We start from the raw sequence: 26,081 nt of genomic DNA, 5'->3' as shown, positions 1-26,081 counted from the left end.
GTAAGCCTTCAGACTAGATGCATTCTTGTCACAGTTGGTGTATAGGACGTGAGCTTGGGTCTTGGTGAAATACGCTGGGCAGGGGTCCTGAAGAATTGCTGACCTCAAGAGGGGGTGGTGGACACTAGCCTCTCCAGATGCTTCCATGTTCTTGCCTTCCTCCTCAATGCCTGCTTGCCACCACTGTCAGAGTTCGATCACTTGCCAAAGTCACAGATCTCAAACATTACACCCTCCACAATGAAACTAACTCCCTTACACACACCTGCCCAAACTCCAGTGACAAGTGCTATAGTTTATGGAGTGCACTAGAGTATGGAGAAGCAAGGAAGAGCATGTTTTTCTATATATCATTCTTAAGATTCTCAGATTTCTGAAAGCAAGAAAAAACAACTGGAAGACTAAAGTCAACTTTTATTAAGCATCAACTATGGACTCTTTAAAAAGTACTAAAGGTGTAAAACATTTAAGCATATTTTTATATGTGTTTATTCACAATGAAAGTTAAAATCCAAAAGGCCTAGATGGGACAGTCCATTAAGCGACCGTCTCTTGATTTCGGCTTAGGTCATGATCTCAGGGTTGTGAGATCAAGCCCAGTGTCAGGCTCTGCACTGGGCACAGAACCTGCTTAAGATTTTCTTTCTCCCTCTCCCTCCATTTACCCCTCCCCACCTCTAAAAAAAAAATTCCAAAAGGCATAAAAGTCTCCACAGTCCAAAGTCTTTTAATCAAATATCTTAAAGACATTCTCACTTTCTTGCTTGGTAATTGTTATCTTGGCAAAGATGAAGTCTGAACTTCACTTTCACATTTTCTATCAGAGTTCCAATCTCTGAAGACACTTCTAAGAGTTAATACTAATCCCTATGGTCACAGTCTACACTATTTAAAAATTGATCATCTGTTATACAAGATCTGATTTATTAATTCTGCAGATCCAAACTTAAGACATTAATAAGAGATCTATTACACTCAATGTAGACAATAAACAACTTGTGAAATCTGCTTATAAGAAGTGATGAAGAATTTCAGGACCTTAACAATGTCTCTCTTTTCCATCTATTCAGTTTCTTATATTACCTCAAAGCATCTTTAGGGAATTAGGCCCTGGTCAGCCTCTCAACTGCAGTGTAATTTTTATTAATTTTTCTAGCTGAGATTTATTAACCCTGAAATATACACAGAAGCTAACACAGACAAGGCTGCCTGTTGCCTCCAAGCCTCAAAGGAATTCCTCCGAGGAGCAAAGGGAAAAGCCTTCCAAAGACTATGTCAGGAGTAGGCTGTTCCTCCAGGGTGGGGAAAAACAGGAGCACCCAGAGTTGGGCCTACTGCCACCCCAGAGTCTGGCCAAGTGGTGAAAAACACAGACTTGTAGGAGGAAGGGAAAAGAATGAAAGCCAGAATAACAGCAAACAGGCTGCTCTCAATCTAGGATGGCTTTACAACGTATCCTGCTTACCAGCTAGACCATATATAATACTGAAGGTTCCACATTGACTTAAACTAAAATCCTAAATCCTAAACTAAAATTCAGCGGAAATCAATCCCTTTCTAGATAAATCATTCTACTAGACACCAAAAATGATATACAGTGATGGACTAGCTTGCTTCAAATTCACCGAATATATTGCAAGCTAGTTTTGTTGTGTGGTGTTCTCACCAAATTAAAGTTTACACGGGATTTAGAAGTAATAAAAAAATAAAAACCAACTCAAAAGGCTGGATGCTGTGCTGCATAATGGTTTTCACTACAATGTTTAGCTCTAAAGTGAGCGACGAGACATTCTGGGAGAGGTATAAATCTCAAATGTTAAACATTTCAGAAAAAGGAGCACATCCGTTAGAGCTTCATAATGAAAGTTCCTTAAAAAAAAAAAGGCGATAAGCTAAGGAACCACAGAGCAACATGTTCTATCTTCCACACCAGATCTTTTCCGTAGGCAGACTGGGACCTAAAAAGTAGGCAAAGATTTACTAAGAGTATAGTAAAGTGGCTGAGGGGCGCCTGGGTGGCTCAGTCGTTAAGCGTCTGTCTTTGGCTCAGGTCATGGTCCCAGGGTCCTGGGACTGAGCCCCGAATCGGGCTCCCTGCTCGGTGGGAAGCCTGCTTCTCCCTCTCCCGTTCCCCCTGCTTGTGTTCCTGCTCTCGCTATCTCTCTCTCTCTGTCAAATAAGTAAATAAAATCTTAAAATAAATAAATACAGTGGCTGAAAGCCTAGACTCCAAAGGCCACCTGTTCATATCTCAGCTTTTAGCTGTGCGACTTTGGGCAAGTTAATCTCTCTGTGCCTCAGTTTCCTCGTCTACCGGGTGGTGGGGATCAGGTTTGTCCTGTAAGACACACAAGGTTGATGTCAGGCATGTAAGAGTTAGGTTTACAGAGTGCTTATTCTGTCCACCTGTTTGGGGATTCAGTGGCTCTCCAAAACTAAATCAGCAAAAAAGTGCTTTCTTCCTGAACCGAAAATCCAGTCCTGAAAATCTGAGAATGTCAACCTTAAGCATAAAAAGCTCCACCTTCCAAATCCTCTCCCCTTGCACACAAAACAGAATACAGACAAGAGCCTTCTCTTCCAGCAGCCACTGTCACTTTCCATCAAATGCATTCTGCTCTATGCAGAACTTAAGCCCCCTGAGGAGGACTAAGGCTGGATATTAAAATACTGGAATTAACTTTGCCTAAAATTTCCCAGTAACTGAATGAGTCACTCACTTCTTTAGAAACAGTAAAATGTCAAGGTTGCCAAAGAACCCCAGCCCCAGATGTTTGCATAAATCATTTCAAGTGATTATCAAGCCAAAGCCAAAGGATATTATCCAAGATAACAGCTTAAGTAAAATGTATCAGCTTTTATGATTTTTCCTGTAACGAAGAAAATTCTGGAAATGTGATGGGGGGGAAATCACAGCAAGTTTAGCCACCAAATTATGCAACATGTTAAGCAGGGCTTAGAACTCCTTTTGCTATGGCTTCAGAGGGTTTACCCCACTTTAAACTTTTATGCAGTCTCATCAACAAGCACTGGACAAACTCTAAAGTCAAGATTTAAAGACATTCCATACTGCTTATCTCACTATATTTCCTCCATCATATTAAGAGAAAAAGCTTTTAAAAATTTTTGACACACGTTTACAACAATATTTTTAACACCTTTCACCTGCAAAATATTTTGAAGGCTCTGTATTGATGACAGCATCCACAAAGAGGTCTTTTTTTCACTTTCCGAATTCTGGTAAAGTTAGTAGCTTAATTTCAATTAAATTCAAGCCTTTTGTCTTAGCACAAGAACAAATAGCAAGGATACTCTCTGGTCACTTACACTGTCACAAAAGGAAGAAAAACTCCGTCAACTTGTTCAATATCTCTGAGTCAAGTAGTTGTTAGATCAGCTTGTCTCGGTTTTGAGTTCTGCAATTTCATTCTTTAGAGGTTAGTTACTACACAACACCCAGTTTTACTAAAATTTCTGAAGAGTACAGGTCATGGGCAAAGAACTTGAAACAAATCTCACACGCGGCACGGCATCTTTCCAAACACAGCCAAGTGTCTGTTTGCTTATTTTTAGTAACTTTATATAAAAGACTTAAGACGGGTGGTTTCCCAACTCGATGGAGAATTTGACCACTGGGCGCAGGACTGAGCGCCCCACAGCTTCCGGCTGGAGTATAACACGCGCTTCCCTACTGGGCTCCCACGTCTGCTCCAAACAAACCCTATGTAATAGCTGAAGAATGACGACACTAAAATCAACCCTACAGATTCACATCTAAGAGGTTTGCAACACGTAATAAACTTTTGCTTGTTTCTCGAGAGACAGTGGGGTGAAAAAAACAGACCAGATGGGATCTGTTTGATCAATTTCCGCGACTGGGGGCGCTCAGGGGGTCTGTGCAGCTTAACCCTGTGTGGGCCGAGGGGCTGCCCAACAGCGGTAATCGGGCGCTGCGCCGGTTCTCCAGTCGGCAGGTGCCCGAGGCCACCCAAACAGGCCCGAATGCGAGTGCGGGAACATGGCCACTGCCCCTGAGCGCGATCCCGCCACCGCATGCCGCCCGGCACTTTGTTAACTCGGCGCGCCCGGGAGGAGGAGGCTCCCGGGTCGCGGTCACCGCCGTCCCAACGCTGCAGAGCCCCAGCTGGGGGAGGCTCGGATCCTCCTCCGGTTCGGCCTCGCCCTGCCCCGGCGCAGAGGGTCGGCAAGAGGGAGAGGTCGCGAAGCAGCGGGGAACTGCGGGCCCCCACGCCTACCCTCGTGGAGCCCCACGCCGGAGCTCACCTGGGGAAAGGAGCCCTCGCGGCGCGGGCTCTTGGGGTAGTCTAAGTGACCCCGGTCCAGCATCAGGTAGAGCGAGAAGATCACCACACAGAAGATCGCGCTGCCAAACACGGTGAACTGGCGGCTTAACTTCATTTTTCCTCGATAGACTCGGGGCCAGGACACTGTCCTCACCGAAGAAGGAGGCTGACTGTGGACTCCTGCAGGCGGCCGCCGGAGGCTCCCTGCTCCGGGGCTCCTGCTCTCTGCGTTTTTGGCTGCGGCTGCGGATCCCGACCGCACTCCGCACCTTGTCTCCGGCGCCACCACACGCCCTCGGCCTTCGCCCGGGCCCACCGCCTTCCCTGGGGTCGGGCGTCCCTCCTCAGGCGGGACCCGCCTGCAGCCCGGAAGGGGCCCCCGCAAACTTGATCTCGAGCTCAGCGCCCGCACCCGGCAGGCGCAGGGCAGGCGGAGAAGAGGTCGCTGTCCGGACTTCCTGCCACCGCCGCCTCGACCGAGTCAGCAGGAAAAGTTTTCTCGACGAGGGCAGGCGTGTCCCCCTCACCCAGGAGGTGCGGGATCAGCGGCTCTGGGGTCGACAGCACAGAGCTGGGTCCGAACAGCCCAGGGGAAAGGAACCAGGTCGGGAGGAGCCGGGCCCCACAACTTAGCGCCGGGACGGCCGGATCCGCCCCCGCGGCGCCGCCCCCGCTAGAGCGCCTTCCTGCTGCCGCCGGTGCCGCCGTCGCCGCCGCCGCCGCCGAGGCCGGGCCGGGGTGCACCCTGGGCGCGGGGACGAACGGATCCGGCAGGAGTTTCCTCCGAGCGCGCGCCCGCCCGCCGGCCTCTCCCGCCCCCCAGCGCCCCTTCCTCTCCCCTCCCGGACCCGGGCTGCGCGAGGAGGGCGCAGGGGGCGGGCGGCGGCGGCGCGCGGAGGAGGAAAAGGAGAGCAGGGAGAGGAGCGTCCCCGGAGAGAAGCCCGCTCCAGCTGCAGCCGCGAGTCCCCTCCCTCCTTCCCGCCCCGCAAATGCGGAGATGGCGGCGGCAGCTGCGAAGGGAAGCACCGGTTCTCCAGCGCCACTCGGCGCGCCTACACCGCCCGCCACGAGCAGAAGGAGACAGCCGCGGCGCCGCGGCTGCTGGGTCAATAGGCGCCCGCAGCCGGAGCCGAACAGGCGGCTGGCCCCGCCCTCTCTCGACGCGCCGGGGCGGGGGCGGGGCCTCCGGCGACCAATCACAGTGCGCCGCCCATCGGGCCCGCTCCGCGCCCGTCTCCCTGCGCCCAGGCGGAGAAGACCTCAGACGGCTTTTGTGAACCGGATGGCAGCCTAGGTGGAGGTGAGGCCTTCAGAGGCCTGCCAGCGCCAGCACTCCGGTTCCACAGGGGCTGAGCTCTCTCCCCACTTCCTTTTCGCTGCCCAGGTTTCCTGTCCTTGAGGACCGGGCCTGGCGTGCCTGGGATGTCAACTCGGTGAGGAGCTGTAGAAATAGAGAAAGGGCCTTTGCATTCTGTTCAGACTCATCTTCTCCTCTGTTGCTTTTGGTGATTTCTTGGTGAAACGGAGGGAAAGGAGACTGCCAAACGACCTCTGGCTACAGAGTCTCTGAGTGGAGCCTGAGAAGTGATGCTTGTGCAGGTTATTGCTCTATTGCCGCGCTGTTCCAAATCCGCCCTTTTTGACTGCACTGTGAAAATGGATCTGGGCCCTTTTAAGTAAGTTTTCCTTTGCCAGCAGCCGCTGAAGCTTTGTCGGTAGAGGGCGCTGAAGAGACATTACAGGAAGAAAAGGGTTTGTCTTGCCGGTTTTGGTGTGTGTGTAGGCAGGCGCTTGCAGCGTACCTGGCTTTCTCCAGTGCCAAATTCCAATAATGCTTGGGAGGTCAGAAGTTTCCCCCCCGCCCCCCCCCCCCCGCCTTAACTCTAGTGGTTCTGTAGTAGAGGTGGTAAGGTGAGCCACTACCCCATGAACAGCTTTCCAGGCTCTCTAGAGACAAGATTTGTAGTAAATTCCACAGGACATATTTCTGCACGTGTTACTTCTCTGCCATTCAGCGAGCCAGAGTGAGAGGACTCCTCCCTCTCCAATAAAGTCAGGAGGGGGTGGGGAGCCTTCTTGGGAAACTAAAGCTCCCAGCCCAGGGATTAGTTATGAGGTTAGCTCCTTATAACTGCTATCCGTATATTCCCTAGGGTTGTCTTTCCACTAGTGAATCTCTCATTAATTCTCTGTTATAGTTTATAATTGTTTCACTTAAGCTTTTTTACTTGTATTAAGCTTTACCTATAACCCCAAGAGATGGCCTTGGAAAGATGGGGTTAGGAATTTGGTTTGATTGGGCCTTTGGCTTGAGCTCAGTGCTGAACTCTTTGCCAAAGGGAAATAAGATTCTAGTGATTCATGGCACACAGGGCGTTCCAATTAATCAATTGCCTGTGGCTGATTGTGATGAAGTGCCAACTGAAGCATGTGCCTTGAGGGGGGGCCCAAGTGGCAATGACACTTGACTGTTAAGGCTGTAAGGTGACTATAAGGACTGTGGTGTGAGATGGATTCTTTTGAGTTCCTTTGAATACTTACAAAGAGAAATGACAAACACAAATCAAAGGTATGGCACGAGAACCAGAGAGCTTCCATAGCAATTCTAAAAGAGGCTCTTATTGTAGCAACAAAAATGGTACTTCTGAAAATCAAACACAAAATTTTAATTTTCGGGTTACTGAATTACAGCTTGTGTTGAATTCACAGATGTGCCAACTTTCTCATGTAAAAGGGTATTGATGATTAAATAATAGGACTTCAAAACTCAGAATGGGTTGGACCCAGATGAAACTGGCAATCTTGAACCATTAAGTCACTCTGGGCCTCTCTTACCAGTGGAAGTAGGTTGCCCTCCCTTGTCTGAGGAGGTGGGCTTCTTCTGCTTGAAAACTTTGTGACAACCTCACCTGGGACAATCCCCTGAGAGAGAATTCACATTCTCCTCAAAACCCACCACAATCACCCTCTATTGCCACTATACTCTTAAGTAGGGTCAAATCTCAGCATGCTTCTGGGGGATAGGTGCACACTGTGGAGAAGGAAGCAATAACTTAAACACCAAAACTGACACATGGGCAGAAGAAATGACTTACCTTGTTGATACATAGAGAACTGGAGAACATGTTTGGGAGTGGCTTCTCAGGGTGTTAGACTAAGGAGGACACTGTAGAACACTGTATTGAGCCAAATTTATTATTATGGTGTTAATTATATGTTTCAGCTTATGCAGCTAGAGGTGGTTCTAACAGCTTATTTGGTTGATTGATGGAAATCTGGACCCAATTTGTGAGGTTGAGGTGCCCAAGTTTCCCAGACATGTGGAACAGGGAATCCAAAGACTTAGGGAAATGTTATACTGGATTTACCATATACTACCTGCATACCCATCCTCAACTGCATTCCATCAAAGGCCCAGAGACACTCCCTTCACTGAAAAATTGAGAAATAAATTAGTGAGAGGAAGACATGCATCTTTGAAAATCTGTATGGATGTTCCCCTCTGTAGGCCATGTATGACTACAGAGGATGCCACCACTGAGATGGGCTTCTGGATTTCACTGGAGATTACAGGACCTGAGAATAGCAGAGGGCACCACCAAATATGATGTAGGTACATTTGCCTTAAAGGGCAGCAGGTGTGTATAGGCAATCAGATGCCTTAGTCCACAGAGATGCCCTAGGAACAAAGTACATAGCCAGCCTAATAGAGTACTGCTTGTTATTTATAATAGCTCTAAGGTAGGTAAAATTTAACTTGAGTCAGCAGAGTGGACAATCACAGCCTCTCACGCGGTATTCAGACCTAAACCAGTTCACAGACCCAGAAGCCCTTGACTGAAGGAGCATCTCCTTCAGGAGGGACTTTGCACAGATCACAGCAGTAGTACCATTGATGGACCCCTCAGATCATGTTCAGATTTTTGCCATTATGGACAATGTCATAATAAACATCTATTTTTTAATTGTTAAAAGTAAAATATATCAATGTTTCATATTGCTTATATTTGGAAATGATATTTTGGATATAATGGGTTAGATTAAATACATTATATAAAATACATAATTTTACCAATTCTTTTTTTTTTAAAGGAAGGACCTGCACCATTGCTACGAAACACATTTTAAATGTTCGCCCAAGCCTTGCCCAAAGAGCTGTGTAGCCACCTACTAGAGTGACAGTACACTGGAGGAAAGGAAATATGCAGATCTTTTGAGATTTACTAGACACTGGATCTGAACTGATACTAATCCCTAAGACTACAAAATGCCACTTTTATGCTCCAACCAAAGTTAAAGTTTACCTTGGTCAGTAGTTAGATGAAGTCTTAGCTCATGTTGGTTCTATTAGTTCATTTGATTCACACACGAAATTTGTGGTTATTTTCTCAATTCTAAAACTGACAGTATCCCCACATTGGCTTTTTAACCCATGAGGTGGGTGCCTTTATAGTAGGAAGGCCAAGTGGGACGCTCCTGGAATTTTCACTATCTTTCAAGATCATAAACCAGAAACAATACCACCAGAAAGGACTTGAAAGAAGCAGGGGTGGTGATATCTATCACATTCCCATTTAACCCACCAGTTTGGCCAGTGTAAAAGTCATATGGATCTTGAAAAATGTGGATTACTGTAAACTTAACCAGGAGGTAATTCCAGTTGGGCCCACTGTTCCAGGTGCAGTATTTTTGCTGGAACAAATCAACACAGCACCTGGTACTTGTTACACAGCTACTGATTTTGCTAATGCCATTTTCTCTATACTTATTTATAAAAACCAGCAGAAGCAGTTGGCTATTACCTAACAGAGCCAATGGTATACCTTCACATGGTTACCTCAGGGGCACATCAGTTCTCCTTAATGTAGTCTACAGAAATGTTGATCCTCTTGACATTCCACAAAACATCACACTGGTTCATTCTGGTAGTTCATAATGACAACATTATGCTAGTTGGACCTGATGAACTGGAAGTAGCAGGTATTTCAGATGCCTTGGTAAGATATATTTGAACTAGAGCACAGAAGAAAATCATGAGTATGAGATGATAACTCTAAAGTGGTCCTGGCAAGTCCCCACCTTTAGGGTGGGACAAGTTCTAGGATGCTACAAGCTATACAAAACAAAACAAACAAACAAACAAAAAACCACTGAGAGATGAATCTGAGCAAATGGTGTGGGTTAGAAATGATGAGGATTGGAAAAAAGAATAAAGTGATTGCTGCAGAGACTGGTTATACCAATCATGTGGCTATGGAAGGAAATGAAGAGCCCAGCTGGTAGGAGAGGAATACTCTAAACCCTGGGAAGTCAGGGGTTGGGGAAAGAATCATTAAGCCTCTCTTGCCTCTCACTTATAGGACACCTGGCCTGGTCTATCATCTCAGAATGCCTTTGTAAACTTGAATACCCATTCTTTTTTTAAATAAATAAATAAATAAATCTTTGAAAACCCATTTTTAACTTAAATCCTAGAGTCCTAGATGTTAGGACTTAGATCCTTAGTTTTTAGACTTTAAAAACTGTTGCCCTTTCAGATAGATGACCTCCACCTGAGATGACAGAACAAGATTAACTTTCTGGATATTAATATGTCCCCCCCGACAAGCCTACTCCCTTGTGGTCTCTCCCTATCATCTAAGAAAAAAGTTCTCTTGTATGCTTTTTCCAGACCAGCACCACTGCTGAATTTAACTGATTGCTACATCTATCATTCCCTCCTGACCCTGCTGACAAAAACTTAACAGCTTTTCCTTCAGACACTGAAGAATTAAACCTTGACCCCCATGTCAGCAAAATGCCATGACCGAAGTCACTACAAACTTCTGTATTAGCAGACTCTAGTTCACCTGGAACAGTCTATACAATAAGGGCTAGGCTGGTTGGCTCTCATAGCCAGATTGTCCTCTGCAGAAGCAGCACTGCAGCCTGCTTTGCAGGAGATTATTTAGCTTTAAACAAGGAGTTTGTCCACCATAAGGGACACAAAATTGACCCACCCTTGTTGTCATAAATGGCACTTATACTCCTAATACAGTTTATGCCCCCAGTAGGGTACTTATGTGGACATCAGACCTATACTTGCCTGACAAACATAAACCAGTGTAAAATCTCTAATGCAAATGATAATAAACAATCATGTTGCCCTGGACCTCCTGCTGGGCATTCAAGGGAGAATATATTCAAATGCCAACACCTATTACTGCACTTAGATTAATGAATCAGGAAAGGTGGAACAATTATCTTCTACCTTAGAAAGCAGTGTGGCTTTCTCAGGTCAATCTCAACAACACCTGAAACATACTTAACCATCTTGGCTCTGGATGTGGAGCCTTTTTACAATTTATCCTTCAAGTTAGCCTGACCATCTTGATAGGAGTCATAGTCACGGTCACTTTCATCTGCTGTGGCCTAAAATGAATGGAAAATATTTGGTCCAAGCCCCTATAATCAATCACTACAATTAATTAGGTAATCTCATGGGTGTCCTAAACTCCTGAAAATAATTCTTACTTCAATACATGAAAGGTCAGAGGTGGAGTTATTGGGGTACAGCCCGGCCACCACATGACCTTCCACGTCTTCACATAAGCCACAAAGGCACTTCTGATCAGTCTTGGTGGAATGCCCTGCAATTCCTCCATGACCAAGAGGAGATAAGCTTCTTATGAGCAGCAGACTTCTATCAAACCATTTCTCATCAAGCTCCCTAGTTTCAGCAGGGCATAGGACTTTCCATCTTACTTCACCCGGCTTCAATTAAAGCTTCAAGCTTCTGTGTTAATCTAGAAACTGTCAGACTATAGTTTAGATGGCTTCTCAGGAACAGATCAACTCATCACTCCTGTCTCTCTCATTAGGTCCTTCCAGTTCAGTATCATCCTGTGGGACTAGAGATGTGGGCAGGTGACACCATGCTGATACTATTTTTGCTGTATAAGTAATAAATTACCTTAATCCAGTTGAGCCTATTGTCATCTTACTGGCTGAATCTCTGCAAGTGTGGTAAGCCAACCTAGTAGCTTCAGTAGTGATCCTTGTGGCTCTATTAGCTACCACACTGCTGCTTAGGGGCTATTCAACCACTTGTTAGAAGGGTAGTATTTTCCTAATCTGAAGAGTGAGTAAAGCCATTCTAATACAGGGGGAAATACTTGTGCAGAAAAACAGGGGGAGCAGAATCAAGACTTTGGCATATTAGGGCAACCAAAGCCTGCAGGGTTGGAACAAGTGGAGAGAGAGATTGAAGACACAGGAAAAAGAAGAGTTAAGTGAAAGATCAAGGTGGTAGAGAAGAAGGTACAGTGATGGGGACCAATAGCTCTGGAGGAGAGAATCACTCTGGACAGGAAGAAGACCCCCCCCCCCCCCGCCCCCCGCCTCCAGTCCCTCTGAGGCCAAAGAAATCAGCCTTCTCCCTATCCTTTCTTATCATAGAGCTCCTGTGGTCTTCTGGTCTCTTACCAGGTCTCCCGACTAATCTTACCCTACTTTTGCCACTTTTCCAATGCTCTATGCTCTAGGTTTATGAAAATGTCAGTTCCATTAGTTCTTGCCTAAAATCCATCAGTAGTTTCCCAGCACTTTCACATCTAATTCTAATCACATTAGTATGAACCCTAAATTTCTTCAAATTCTGACCTCTGCCTTTCTATCCAGCCTATTCCCCTACTCCTGCACTTTCACACACAGTCCTCACGCTAGTCATGTTGAACAATTTGCTTTCTTCCTGTTGAGCCAAGCAGACAGGGCCACTGGGTATGGTTGTACAAACCATACATAGAACATCTTTAAGACATGCTGTATGTATTGCTGATATTGTCAATTTGTTATTAGAACTATCTTCTGGAAGATGGCAGTAGAATATCTTATTCTAATGAAATTAATATGACAATTTTGTGATATATGGAAATAAAGTACCTTGAAGAAAGGCCCAATATTATAACAACTTGAACAAAGGTGCACCTCAGATCCTTGGTACAATTCTTTATGTTTAGAATGCTTTTCAGCAGCCTTGTCCACCAGCAAACTTCTACTCATTCTACACAAAGAAGCTCAAACACTATATCTCTTCAAATATTACCAGGTATTTGTTATAACTATTTGTTTCATGGTCTGGAAGCATTTGTGTTCTTATCCCTTCTCTGAAATGTCTAGTATTGTGGGATTTTTTTTGAAGATTTTGTTTATTTCAGAGAGACAGAGCATGCATGCAATCAGGGGGAGGGGCAGAGGGAGAGGAGAAAGAGAATCCCAAGCAGACTTCCTGCTGAGCGCAGAGCCCAACACGGGACTCTGTCTCACAACCCTGAGACCATGACCTGAGCCGAAATCAAGAGTTAGATGCTCAATTGACTGAGTCACCCAGGTGCCCCTAGTATTGTGTTTTAAATATTTGTCTTTATTCATTTTACCTTGAATGAGCATATGAGATGTTCTGGATCAGAGGCAGATTTCTTACTACCCCAGAATAAATAAGAACTGCATGCTCCACTCTCCCACCTTGCTCCAGATCTTACCCTTGGGGTGATATTATGAAAGCCAATGAAAATTTTTCTACATGAGTGGCCAGATACTCTATAGACAAGGGACAAGAAGTGATTTTTCTGTGTTTATAAAGATAAAGGATGCAACTGTTCCTCCTCATCTCCTGAAAGTCTCTCCTCCTTACTCCAGATGTTTCTAAGCTCTAGGGCCTCATTCCAAGTTGGAATTTAAATAACTATAAAAATAACACTCCAGTCTCCCCAGCACCTTCAGAACTAACCTAGGTGCCTATCCCAGGATATAATATTTTGCTTTGGGGATGATAAGAGTTTTATTCGCCCTTTGGATCAGAGCAATTAGCTCTGTCATTAGGGAAACAAACAGCTACAGATCTAATCATTATGATATGAGAAAATGTATCTAGGAAAAGTAAAAGCAAACATTCTCTATAGTGCACATGTTTCTGTGGCTTAGGAGGCTAGAACTTTTTACACTAACACTTAAAAAAACGAGAAGTTTTATTTTACCTTATCTGGAAGCTGCATGGGGGCAGGGCCCATATCATAAAGATTCAATCTGGTTCCTTCTCCAGGACACATAGCTTTTGTGACTTTAGGAAAGTTATATATCTCCAAAGCTCCATTTTCCAACATGCCACATTGGGATAGTAATGGCTATTTTTCAGCATGTGCTGTAGGATTACAAGAGGTAACAAATGACATACGGAGAGAGCATTCCCCAGTTACTTTCCATTTTCTCTGGGAAAGGGGAAGAACGGTCCCATGAAGAAGTGAGTAGGGTAGAGAACATTTGAAATAATCATTACAGGAAGTGGATAATGGAGTTCACATGGATAATTTGGACAGCACTGATATGTCATGGAGGAAGTCTACAATTTTCTCTCCCTGGTATTGATCCATGGCTTGAGAGCCCAAGAAAAGAGAGCTGTGAGGATGATCTAGCAAGAGCCATTTGCATCAGAATGCAAGAACAATGGCCATGTGAGGAGTGCTTGGGGTAGGAACATACACTATTTTCCCTACCTACAGAAATAGATTTTTGCATCTGAGGTTTGTTAAAATGGGCAATCAATGTAATCTTGAACAGGAATAGAGCCTGGGGTGAGGTTTCTGGAAGGTATGAGGTCTGGCTCCATTCTTCTGATGATGAGAGGGTCTATGTCTATACAAGAGCCTCAGGTTATATTTGGTAAAACTGGAAAATTTATTTCTTCCCGTGCCAACTGCTATTCTAAGTCTGACTGAACTCTTCAGTTGCCTAACTACATCATATCTAAGATTAAGGTTTGGAAGGGGTTAAGAACTTAAGAAAATTTTATACTTATAATTGCATAAAACTATAGAGGTTGGAGGGTGCAATCACTTTATCTCCTATCCGTTGGGCCATGAGCACCTCTACACATTATTTCTGTGTGTGCCAAGAGTGCAAGACCCCTGGCTACTCTTTACTTGGGTCAATTTCAGGATTGTGTTTGCAGTGAGCAACCTTGAGCAACCAAGTAGTATCTTCTCCCAAACCAAGAGCAGGCTTGCTTACCAAACACTATAAAAGCAGTAAATTCTCCAAGTTCGGTATTCTTTGGCCTATGACAGAAATCCGCTATGTGTATGGCACCCATATGGACCCCTTCCTTTAGACCCTCTGGGATTTGGGAGATATGGGAAACACCAATATCATGCTTATGCTGCTTTGACATGCTTTTTTGTCTCTAATCCAGGCATCTCGTGTTTTCTTCTGGCATCCATGAAACAGTGACAGGCCCCAGACCCTTCACAGATCCTGAAACTACTCGTCTGCCTAAGAGAATCATGACACTGTTGGCATAATCTTCACCTCCTTATGCTTTCCCTTCCATGAAGCTAAGAATGAGGATGAGTCAAGTAACATAATAAACTTCTGAGAAGGTAAGGGAAAGAGAGCTAAAGGAAGAGTGCCTTTTCTTCATAGTGTTTCTCACTATTTGAAATTATTTATTGACTTACTTTATGTCTGTCTCTTCCAGTAGAATGCAAGCTCCTGGAAGTTGGGGACCTTTTGATTTATCACTGTATCTTAATGAATAAAGTCATGTCTAGCAATGTCAATGCTTAATAAATATTCATTGAATGAATTAATGATTATTTGGGCCTTGAGCCACTAGTTGGGGTGAATTGGTAGTACTCATAATGGATTGCTCTGGTTCATAATAGAAGTCTGTTTGCTCTTGAATGGCATTTAAAGCTATTCCTCTTGTCTTTGTGAATCTTTATGTTCCTATAAGAGTGTGTTTTTTTATAAGTCCTTTAAAGAGAATTTCCCCCAAAATTATTTTACTAATCATCTTAATTACTCAAGAAAGTCCAATATGGGGATAGAAAGAAATAAACTCTATATAATGAATGACCAGTGTATGCTAGGTGCTTTACCTGTGCTGCCTCATTTAATTCTTACAACTCTGTAAGATTAGTATGTTAGTATCTATTTTATTTAGAAAGGACATGGATACAGAGAAGTTAGACAACATGTTAGGACACATAGATACTAAATGGTATAGCTTGTTTTTTCTTGGTTCGAAACTTCTCTTTTCAATACAGCATTCTACAGTTATGATACTTTATACCTTGTGAACAGATTTTCTAAAGTAACAATTAGGATGTATATCAGTCAGGGTTCAGTGTAAACAAATAGAAATAATTTTAGGTATTTTCACGAAGGAAAGTATTTAATAGAGGGTGCTTACAAAAATGAATGATCAGGGTTGGAGAAGTGAGTGACAGAGCCTCTGAAAATCAATGATTCCAGTACAATACAGAGTTGACCTATTGGCGGAGCTATGACTGCTGAGGACTTTTAGAATATGAGTATCAGTAACATAACCCTATGATAGCAGGCAGAGCCAGAAAGCTACTGCTGTCCCAACTGCTTATTGTCTTTCAGGGGGCTGAATAATGGGCCATGGAACACTGCTTCAGAAAAATGTTTCAGTGACTTTAATTATTAGGGAAATACAGCCAAGAGTGGTCAGGGAGATGGCCCAACTTCTCTTATGTTTTCTAAATCTTGCATGAATATATCTAATTGCAGACCTAATTCATATCCATAGCTCTAGGTGCAAAGAAGTCTAGAAACTGTTGTAAGCTTCCAGTCTCTGCATTATGAAAGACGCCAGAAGCTGAGGGTGGAATGGACATTAAGTGAGCCAACCTGCAGTATTTACTACGGGCAGTATTGGGAGAAATCCAGACGCAAATACAGAAATACATAAAAGAAATACTTAGAATCAGTGAAGATGTTTAAAACTGACTCTGTCCAGGAAAACCTATAATATGTAATTATTTATTTGATCTCCAAACTCCTGACATTAAAATCTTTATGGTTATGACTTATCTTGGGGAAAATGTCCATGCACATGATCACTAAGGCCAATAATATATCTAAATGTGCACATATCAGAGAAGAGAAAATTATTTGTGGTGTAGGATCATCACTTTCATTTTTTTTATAGTCTTTTGTTTGCTGACACTATTACTGGCATGATTTTGGGGAAGAGGAGGCTTATTTCCAGCAGGCCCCAGGTCTTTCTCTGGATTCTCTTTGGCTCTGGTTTCTCATATGCCAACACAGTACTCAAATAGGAAAGGCTTAACAATTTAGTACTCCAAAGCTTCAGAGACACTTAGCACATGCACACATTTTACATGGAGTCCCCAGGGAAGCAAAAAGATTTGCCTGGGATCTCATGGAGACTGGATTAGAAGCCAAGCTCTCTGGCTCCCTGTCCAAACCTTTCTTCATCACAACAAAATCAAGCCTTGGATTATATGCCTCCTAAATACAGAATGATATTGTGTATGTGAATATGTGTGTGTGAGAGAAGGAGAGAGAGAGGGAGAGACAGACAGATGCCATTTACATCAAGTTCAGTAAGAGGCCAAACAGCTATATTTTTCAGGAAACATATGTTAAGCATGAAGCAAAGTGAGGAAATGTTAACGATCAAAATCTGGTTAGCAGTGGAGGTGGGGAGTTGTTACTAGTAAAAGGCACAAGGGAACTTGTGGGGTGATGGCAAGGTCTCAGGAGACTCTGTAGGACTGAAACTTTTTTTTGTTAATTTTGAAACATACTGTAATGTATTTGACTTTCTTGTTTTCAATAACACTTTGTTTTAGTCCTTCCTGTATAATAGAGCCAGGCTAGGTGCTTTTCATGGATTATTTCCTTTAACTCTTACCAGAACACTCTCATGGAGGCACTGTTATTATCCCCATTTCATAGATGAGCAAACTGAGATGCAGCCTTCACTAACCTGTCCAGATCCACACAGTTAGGTGGCAGAGCTGGTATTTGATTCATCTGGCTGCAGTGTCAGCTGCTTAACCATTCTGCTATGCTAGACACCAGAAACTGAGTGGCTGAGTAAATTATGGACTTTTCTTTTTATTATTATTTTACAATCATAAAAGTTATAGTTATGATAACTATGTTAATAAGAGAAAAAAGGAGAATACAAAATTTTATAAACACACACATAGTGATTACATCTGTGTTAAAAATATATGTGCATAGGTATAAAAGACCAGAATATACAACACCAATAAGTTAGGATGATGAAAATGTGGATGCTTTGTCCCCCCTCTTCTCTGTTTTCCAAATTTATTTTAAAGTGGCCATTATAGATGTACAATGGGAAAATGTGCTGTAAAATAAACTTCCCATTTACCTGAAACATAAAATTTCATTTCCACACCCTTCTTTCCTACAGCTTTGTATAATCTTTAGAAGCCTCTTCTGCTCAATGAGTGACTTCATTACTAAATTGATGGCACCAGATCATTCTAGCTATGCAAATCACAAATCCACAGCCAGCTGAGGAAAACGCGGATAAAAGATTACATTAAAAATTAAAGCAACATGGGGAGATGTGGAGATAATGTGCTTACAATTATTTCTACATATTTAATATTTATGCAATTACAAAGCCAGTCATGACAAATCTTAAATCTTGAGTCCTATTTCTTTTGCCCTCTGATATTTTTGACCTTGAACTGAGACTGCCAAATAATACATAAAAAATGGCTGTGGGAGAAGCATTTCCTTTGGCCTATAAATGATAAATGCTTTTTTCTTAGAAAGTGATCTCATTTCTTCCCAGCCTTTGTTTATTTTCAATGCACTGTATTTTTTTACTCTGTTACATTCTGATCACCCTTGAAAGCGCTGGGCTTTCAGTCTTCCACAGTTTGGTTGTGTTGTTTTCTGGTGGTGCTGCTGTGATGTGTTTTCTGTCAGAGGAAATTTACAGGCACATTAGCCTACTTGACAGGCACAATGAGCCACAAGGCTCTCCTAAGGAGAAACTTCCATGTGCTGTGGTGAGGTTTTCTGTCTCTCCATCCCACCCTCCCTCTTACACTTTAATACGCCACCATGATTCAGACACAAATACCAAACACTTTCATTTATAGGAATTACCTTGGATCCTGAATTTAACTCTTTGGTTCCTGGTAACAGTGTTACATCAGTTCTGCATTAATTAATTCATATTTCTGCAACAATCTGGCTACAGTAGTTTGTGGATAAAACCAATGTCTTCCCTTACAGTCATATAGATACCAAGTAAGGAATGGATGGGAACCTTTTTTTTTCCTATGATGAGTCATTGACACAAAGTGGGGAAAATAGCATCCAAGAACTATACAAATGAAAAGCAATATAATTAAATTTTATGGAGGGTGTTTAGAGAGAAAATTCTAAAACAATTTTCTCAGTGTGTCATAGAAAAATGGTCAACAAGAATCAATAAAACTTATTAAAAATTCAAAAACATAAAATGAGACATAACTGAAAGGGTAAACTGTTTTCTTGGCAGATTTCAAATATATTAGAGTATTTCCCTACAGCCATTGGCAAACGGCAGGCCTGTGCATTTTCAGTTTTATGTATATTATGTTGCCCCTAGGGGAGTAAATTTGTTAAGACATAGCAGTTCTGGTATATTCAGACCCTGACTTGATGTTAAGCTTCAATTTAACATCTTCCAGATCTCTTTAATAATTTTTGAAGGGTGATTTTATTTTGAGATAATTCCTTTTGTCCTTGATATGTTTAGACCATAAGCACGGAACTATGTAACCTACAGATTATTTAGAACAGTCTATGGGGTGCGTGGCTGGCTCTGTCGGAAGAGTGTGTGGCTCTTGATCTTGGGGTCATGAGTTGGGGTGTAGAGATTACTTAAGTAAATAAACTTTAAAAAAAAAGTTACTTAGAACAGTCTTAAGTCACATGTAAATTTCTTGCTCGATTCTCTGCTAAGAAGCAGAGAGGTATTTACCAAGCCAATCCATAATATTGGTCTGAACTACTATATTTATTTACTGAATTTGAATAAATAAATGAATGAAACTTGCCTTATCTGGAAAGTAAGAATAGTTGGCTTCCTGGTGGACTAACTCTTTAGAAAATTAATGAGGAATATTCTTAGTTGGGCCGTATCTTAGTTCAGGCTGCTACAACAAAATACCACAGACTAGGTCACTTATAAACTACAGAAATTTATGGCTCACAGACGAACAGGTTGGAAATCTGAGATCAGGGTGCCATCAAGGTTGGGTGAGGGCCCTCTTCCAGGTTGCAGACTTCTTATTTTTTCTTTGTCTTCACATGGTGGAAGGAGCAAGGGGGCTCTCTTTTATAAGAGCACTAATCCCATTCATGAGGGCTGTACCCTCATGACCTAAACACCTACCAAAGGCCCTACCTTTAGGGCTTAGGATTTCAACATATGAATTATGGGGAGACACGAACATTCAGGCCATAGTAGGCTCCCTTTCCCTTTTTTTCTTTCTTAGAGCCGTACTCTCCAAATTGTTTCAGAATAGCCAACTACAGCTGTGTTCTCACCTATGCCCTTTCTCCCTCCCCATCTTTAAAAGGACAAATGAGACTTCTGTTCTGGCAGCCTGGTGGTCCTTAGAGAGACTGGCTCCTTCCTCAGGCTCCCTAAGAGTGAGAGCAGGCTGTAGATTCTTATCTTTAGAGTGGTTCTTCCTTGGTCTGATTTTCTGCTATGAGGGGGATTCTTCTTTCTGCCTTTTGCTCCTCTGTAATGACTGCAAGGATGAGGAGAGGAACCTAGTTTTCCAGGCTGTCAGGATGACTAGAGATCCCTACAGCCAGTCAGAGCAATGACAAGGAGTACCATTAATCTGCCCATCATCTGGGAAATACAGAATTTGCCCTCACACAAAGAAAACCAAGGCACCAGTCACTGGACTTTTATATACTGCCATTCTCCATCTAAGGATCTTCAGTAATAGAATTCATTAATCTAGAGTGACTTGAATAAGACTTTTTTTTCTGAAACAGAAGGCCAATTTAGACAACACCTCAAGGTGTTTTTCAATTCATTTTTTGCTTGTTTTATTTTTAGTTCCCAGGGTCATGAAATAATGGCTACATTTTAATAAGCAATATAAATTTCTGTCCATATCTAAACCAGTGGGAGATTTTCTCTAATTTTAATGCTGAATTATTTTAACAAAATAATCATCAAATACCTCTGATGTGCCAGGCAGGCACAGCTGTAAATGATGGATATACAGCATAATGCATATATTAAACCTTCAGAGTGCAGACTGCATCTAGATGCTGAGAATTCTTCAGGCCCTCTGATGAATCCATTCACATTTTTGATACCCACTCATACTTTAAACTGTACTCAGGTGAGCTCTCCAAATTGTAGGTTTCACTGGCTGCCTGAATCCCCTAGGACTAAACCAAAGACATTGAGTTCTAGCTCCTTTATCCCAAACCCAGCCTAGTGGATGAGTTTTTATTGGTATGAGTGTATTCAAGAGTAGAGTTTTATTATCTTCCCAAAGTTCTGAGGACTTTTTTCTTTTGGTAACAAGAACTCTTTCCTGAAAGTCAGTGCCCAGGTAGATGAACTGCCAAAAAGGAGCCTAAAACATGCAAACATTTGCTCATGTGGATGTCTGCACTCATAGCTATCTGGGGAGCTGCTACAAGATGGATGGAGAGGCAAAATTACTCACTTGGAAGGCTGGCTGTCAAGACAAAATCCAAACCGAGGAGCTTTTCTCCTAAGAACCCCTATGACATTTTATTCTTTAAATAAATCTTTTCTTCCTCTCCTTAGGTGAGAGATTGACATTTTAAGATCAATCATACCTCTGCTTTGCAGGGTTGGTAAACTTAGAACAGGATAAATGGAAATTAAGCAAAATTTCCATTTTTTTGAATAAAAATGCTCAAAATAGATATATTCTAATTCAGTCCAAAAGAGGGATGCTCTTTCCCCAGTGGTCATTCTCATTACTGTGGTTATCTCAAGACCTTTTGATGTCAAAATTTCACCCTGTTTTCTCTAAAAGAACCATTCTGAGCACACACCTGCTGTTTGAATAGCAGCAGAAAGGAAAGGAATCTCACACTATGTTTTTCTGCATCATAGCCAAGAATGTTTTAATGCTTCTGATATAGTCACAAGTTACCACCTTTCCCAGCCCCTCTCCATCATGAGGTAAGTTTCACCTGTTACTATAGGCTACAGTTTAATTATTTCCTCCTGTTTCTTTTATTCAGTAGCCCCTCTTTTTTTTTTTTTTTTAACGTGAGCTCTAGGCCCAATGTGGGGCTTGAACTCATGACCCTGAGATCAAGGCATGCTTTACTGACCGAGCCGCCAATTACCCCCTCTTCTTGTTCATAATAGTCTCATTAGCATTTGGCTAGTGTCTCCCAAAACCAGATTTATTCAGCACTTTTAACTAATTTAAAATGATTTCTTGAAAATATAAGGCTCTCAGGCCATTCAGTTAGTCAATACACATTTATTGTGAGCCTGCTGTGTGCCAGGCATTGGAGTAGATGCTGGATACCATAGAATTCCAGGGAGCATGCTGTGGTCAAAGGAATACTAGATGAGCATTAGAAAGTGCCATTCTGGGACCAGCCTTACCCCTGACTACTGTGTGGGCTGGGCAAGGCCTCCAACCTCTGGGGTTCCAGTTCTCTCACATGCAAAATAACACGCAGAGAGAGCTACTCTTCCTTCAGACTCTTAAGTTCTGTTCCTGCCGCTGGTTTGGTTAATTGCAGTGGGAACCCAGTGGCCTTGCAAAAGCAAATTCTTTTATAAGCCTTCCCAAAGGGACCTCATTCTAATCCAAGGAGCAGTTTCAGTTCTAAGACGAATGCCTTTCAGAGACCCAAGAAGACATTTAAAGGGGAGTTTGGTCAAATATTTGAGCATATTTCCCCCAAAATGCTTACCTGCTTTCCAGTTGCTCAGTAGTATAAGGTAGTATAATCTCCAAGCGTGGAGGGTCAATTAGAATTCCAAACACCATGGTTTAATCTCCCAGTATAATAATAAATCCAAGTTACAAAAACAAGCATTAAGTCCAGATAATTCTGGACTTCCAATAGTGACAATTCATGGGGGCATGTTAAAACTCCCCAATTCTGTGGCATTTCAGTGGTTTCAACAGTTTTCATAGCCTCTGAGACTATTGCTATTTTTTTGTTTGTGAATATTGACAATAAAATGAATGCTTGCTGTTTGTACAATATTGTATTGTTCCTAATTTGCAAGCTGCTAGATATTCTTCTAATATCATGTGAGAACTCTGTTTTTTTCTGTCTTCTCACCCTACCAAATGTATTTTAAAAGATAGTTTTTAAGATGCATCTCAAGTTGCAAAATAGTATGCAACAGTTTGGTATTGGGACCAGGCAGGTTATTTGAAATTCATTGTGATTCCTCAACTTCTGACATAAAATTAAAGCAAAGAAAACAACAAAGGAAGCCTCATATTGCTCTTTAGATCTCCTCATTCTGCATTTATGGTTAGTTCATTTCAATTTCTTGTATCAAAAGAATATAGTAACTTACCACACACCATTGATCAGAGGGAGGACAGTTTCTTGTTTCCATTTCTTAAAAAAAAAAAAAAAAAAAAGACCCCACATATACAGCATACATAAATTTTTTTAAAAAATGAAGAAGAGGGGGGCGCCTGGGTGGCTCAGTTGGTTAAGCAACTGCCTTCGGCTCAGGTCATGATCCTGGAGTCCCGGGATCGAGTCCCGCATCGGGCTCCCTGCTCGGCGGGGAGTCTGCTTCTCCCTCTGACCCTCCCCCCTCTCATGTACTCACTCTCTCTCATTCTCTCTCTCTCAAATAAATAAATAAAATCTTTAAAAAAAAAAAAATGAAGAAGAGGTAGTAAGGTATGAGTTATATTGAATAGCTTTATTTCTCTGACTTGCTGATAACATTTCATGGCTTTCTCTTCTTTCTTTCCTCCCCCTCACTATAAATATCAGAGCTGATGACTGACTTTTACTGCTGCCTTTCATGCAGACTCCTCGGGCTTGCAAATCAGCTACCAATTCTAGAAACTTTCTGTCTCCCACCCTTGCTTACATTGTTTCCTAATAATGGAGCAAAGGGACACTAAGAACACACAAACATTGTATAGCACACTGATTTGAGTAGTAAAACTCTTTTGAAGGTTGGATTTTGGACTCAATGCTTCAGCTCATTTCAGTCCATTTGGTGCATGGTACAAGGCAGCTACCCACTCAACATTTTGCCTATTGGGAGGATGGCAAAAGGGCAACCTGGACAGTTGAACACAAATGGAGCAACATAGAAATGTTGGCAACAAAGCCTTTCTGCAGGCAGTAATTCTACTCCCACTTCAAACTTTGTTGCTCTTTAGAAATAACATTTCAAGGGTGTTATGCACAAACAATGAATCATGGAACACTTCATCTAAAACTAATGATGTAATGTATGGGGATTAACATAAGAATAAAAAAAAAGTCAATGAATATCAAAAAAAGAAAAAAGAAAAAAAAAAGAAAAAAAAGAAATAACATTTCAAGATATTTTACCTTTCTAAAATGAGTCACCTTCCCTAATAATGGTCCAGGTTAACACTCTATCACACATATTCTCTAATCTTCTCCTAGCACTTCACACTCACATGCCTATTCTGCCTGATCAAAACTTACACGAAGCAAAGGCAGTGGGTATATTTGGGGCGGGGGGTATATAGACACATATACATATACCTCTGTATATCTAAATGCCATGCTGATTTAGAAATGGAAGAATAGAATAATCAGTCATGGTGATTAGCATTTTTGAGAACATACTATGTGCCAGGCACTATACTAAACACTTTATTACACACTCACACTCACATATACACACACTGTCACTTAACACAATTTGAGGGAGAAACTGATCACCTCCATTTTATAGATAAGAAAATTGATAGGCAAATATGTCAAGTGAGTTGCCCGAATCACACAGCTATGAGGTACCAGAGAGGCATGCTAACCCAGACACTGTGCTGCTTCGCCAAAAACTCAGATGCTTACATCACCCAACAAGTTATGCAACGTTATGTGTTATTTGGGAACTTGTTTCCAAACATTAAATAAACTTTGGTGCTATTTCCAGTCTTCTGGATTTGTGACAATTCCATCTTCCCAAAAAGTGAAAATTCCTCAAGTTACAGCTCCTGGAAAGAAACCTTTAATAAAACCTCAGGCTCAGGGCGCCTGGGTGGCTCAGTCGTTAAGCGTCTGCCTCCGGCTCAGGTCATGATCCCGGGGTCCTGGGACCAAGCCCCGCATCGGGCTCCCTGCTCAGTGGGAAGCCTGCTTCTCCCTCTCCCACTCCTCCTGCTTGTGTTCCCTCTCTCGCTGTGTCTCTCTCTGTCAAATAAATAAATAAAAACCTTAAAAAAAAAAAAGAATATTAAAAAAAAAAAAAACAGGCTCTTGGACTGTGCTGGCTGAAACGATAGCACATACGGCTACTTAAATTAAACTAATGTAAGCTCCTCAGTCACACTAGACACATTTCCCACATTCAATAGTGGCATGTGGCTAGTGGCTACTTTGCTAGCCAGCACAGCCATTGGACATTTCCACCATAATAGCAGCGCTGCTCCAGGAGACAGATAACTGAGGAAATACAAAAGAGCAAATGATCCTTGAGCCCCTTCCAGAAAAGGAACTGACATGTGTTTCCAAGGAAGGGACATTTATCGAGTGCCTATTCTTGGCCAGGCACTGTGCTAGGTGCCAAGAGCACAATGATCAATATGGATCAATGAGGCAGACATGATCTCTGCCCTTCCTAGAACTTGCAGTCTCTACCAGAGTCAGTCACCCGAGGTAAACACTGCTGTGAACACTGCTATGGTAAGGGAGTCTAAAGTGCTAGGAGGCAGAGAAGACCTAGTAGATGCAGCATCGAACCCTGGCTTCGGGGCAGGAGTCAGGCAAAGCTTTCTGGAGAGAAAGGAAGGTAAACTAAGGTCTTGACTGTGAGAAGGCTCATGAACCAAATACAAGAGGAAAAGTGTTCCTCACTGAAGGAACAGCCTGCGTGAAGACTCAGAAGCAGGGAGAGAGCATGCTGTGCTTTAGAGGAGTTTAAAGAAGTAAAAAAAATTACTTTCTCCAGTCTGTTTCTCAGAATCAGAGCCTGGATAAAATCTTTTTTTTTCTTCGTATTTTGACCGAGTTATATTGCATGGAGGGAAGGCAGCAGAGAAGCAAAAAGTGGAGGCTTGTGCAGAGGAGGTATACAGGAGCCGGAAGTGGCCAGTAACTACCCCTTACCACTCAAGTGCTTCAATACGAAGAATGTGCACAGACAGGAGCCTTGAATGTGAACAATGATGCAGTAGCCACTTGATATGAAGGACAGTGGCCAGATACTGTGGCAGTTTACTAGGATTGTTTTACCCAGTCCTCACCATAAGCCTGGATATTTCCTTACATTTATGCTTAAATAATTAGAAGTTGGTAGAGCAACCCATGAGACAGAACCACCTGAACTCATGAGCTCTTCTTCTGCTGAAACACCAGGTTATACAGTTTCCCCAGTTACTGCTTCTTCCGTGCCCAGGCTAGTACCACCTAAGAAGACCAGTTTGAGGGATGGTTGAACTCACATGAAGACATGGAAGAAAAGCCAAAGAGTAGAACTAAAACAACTTGTACTGCAGAAAAATTAGTTTGTGCCAAACTAAAGTGTAACCCAAAAAAGGAAGTGGCTGGGGGAAATTCCCTCCTTCTTTCAGAACCTACCTGTTAATAGTTAACCATTTACCAATACTGACTAACCCCAATAGAGTAATTTTGCTTTTTAGCCTTAGAATTTTCTAGAAAAGTACTAAACTAGGATCACTTGTATTTGTCATCTTATCTAGCAGTGATCAGACTGATTCAAAA

General features: G+C 42.5%; 1 protein-coding gene and 1 long non-coding RNA gene across 2 annotated transcripts in view; one reads left to right on the top strand and one right to left on the bottom strand.

The window, feature by feature from the left end:
- The window catches only part of MAN2A1 (mannosidase alpha class 2A member 1), a 166,949-nt gene extending 161,953 nt beyond the window's left edge, over positions 1–4,996 (bottom strand). Inside the window, exon 1 of the mRNA XM_064596459.1 lies at positions 4,285–4,996. Coding sequence (XP_064452529.1) covers positions 4,285–4,419 — 135 coding nt within the window. The 5' untranslated portion in view covers positions 4,420–4,996. The remainder of the gene's footprint in view (positions 1–4,284) is intronic.
- Positions 4,997–5,195: 199 nt separating this feature from the next.
- LOC129046483 (uncharacterized) overlaps positions 5,196–26,081 on the top strand; it is a 164,374-nt gene continuing 143,488 nt past the window's right edge. The window contains exons 1-2 of the long non-coding RNA XR_008507929.2: positions 5,196–5,980; positions 14,530–14,716. This is a non-coding gene — a long non-coding RNA (uncharacterized LOC129046483). The remainder of the gene's footprint in view (positions 5,981–14,529; positions 14,717–26,081) is intronic.

The sequence above is a fragment of the Mirounga angustirostris genome, unplaced genomic scaffold (genome assembly GCF_029215605.1).
Source record: "Mirounga angustirostris isolate CCGP_5_RB_7025 unplaced genomic scaffold, mMirAng1.0.hap1 SCAF_7, whole genome shotgun sequence".
NCBI classification, from domain to species: Eukaryota; Metazoa; Chordata; class Mammalia; order Carnivora; family Phocidae; genus Mirounga; species Mirounga angustirostris.
This window is presented reverse-complemented; position numbering and strand designations above follow the sequence as displayed.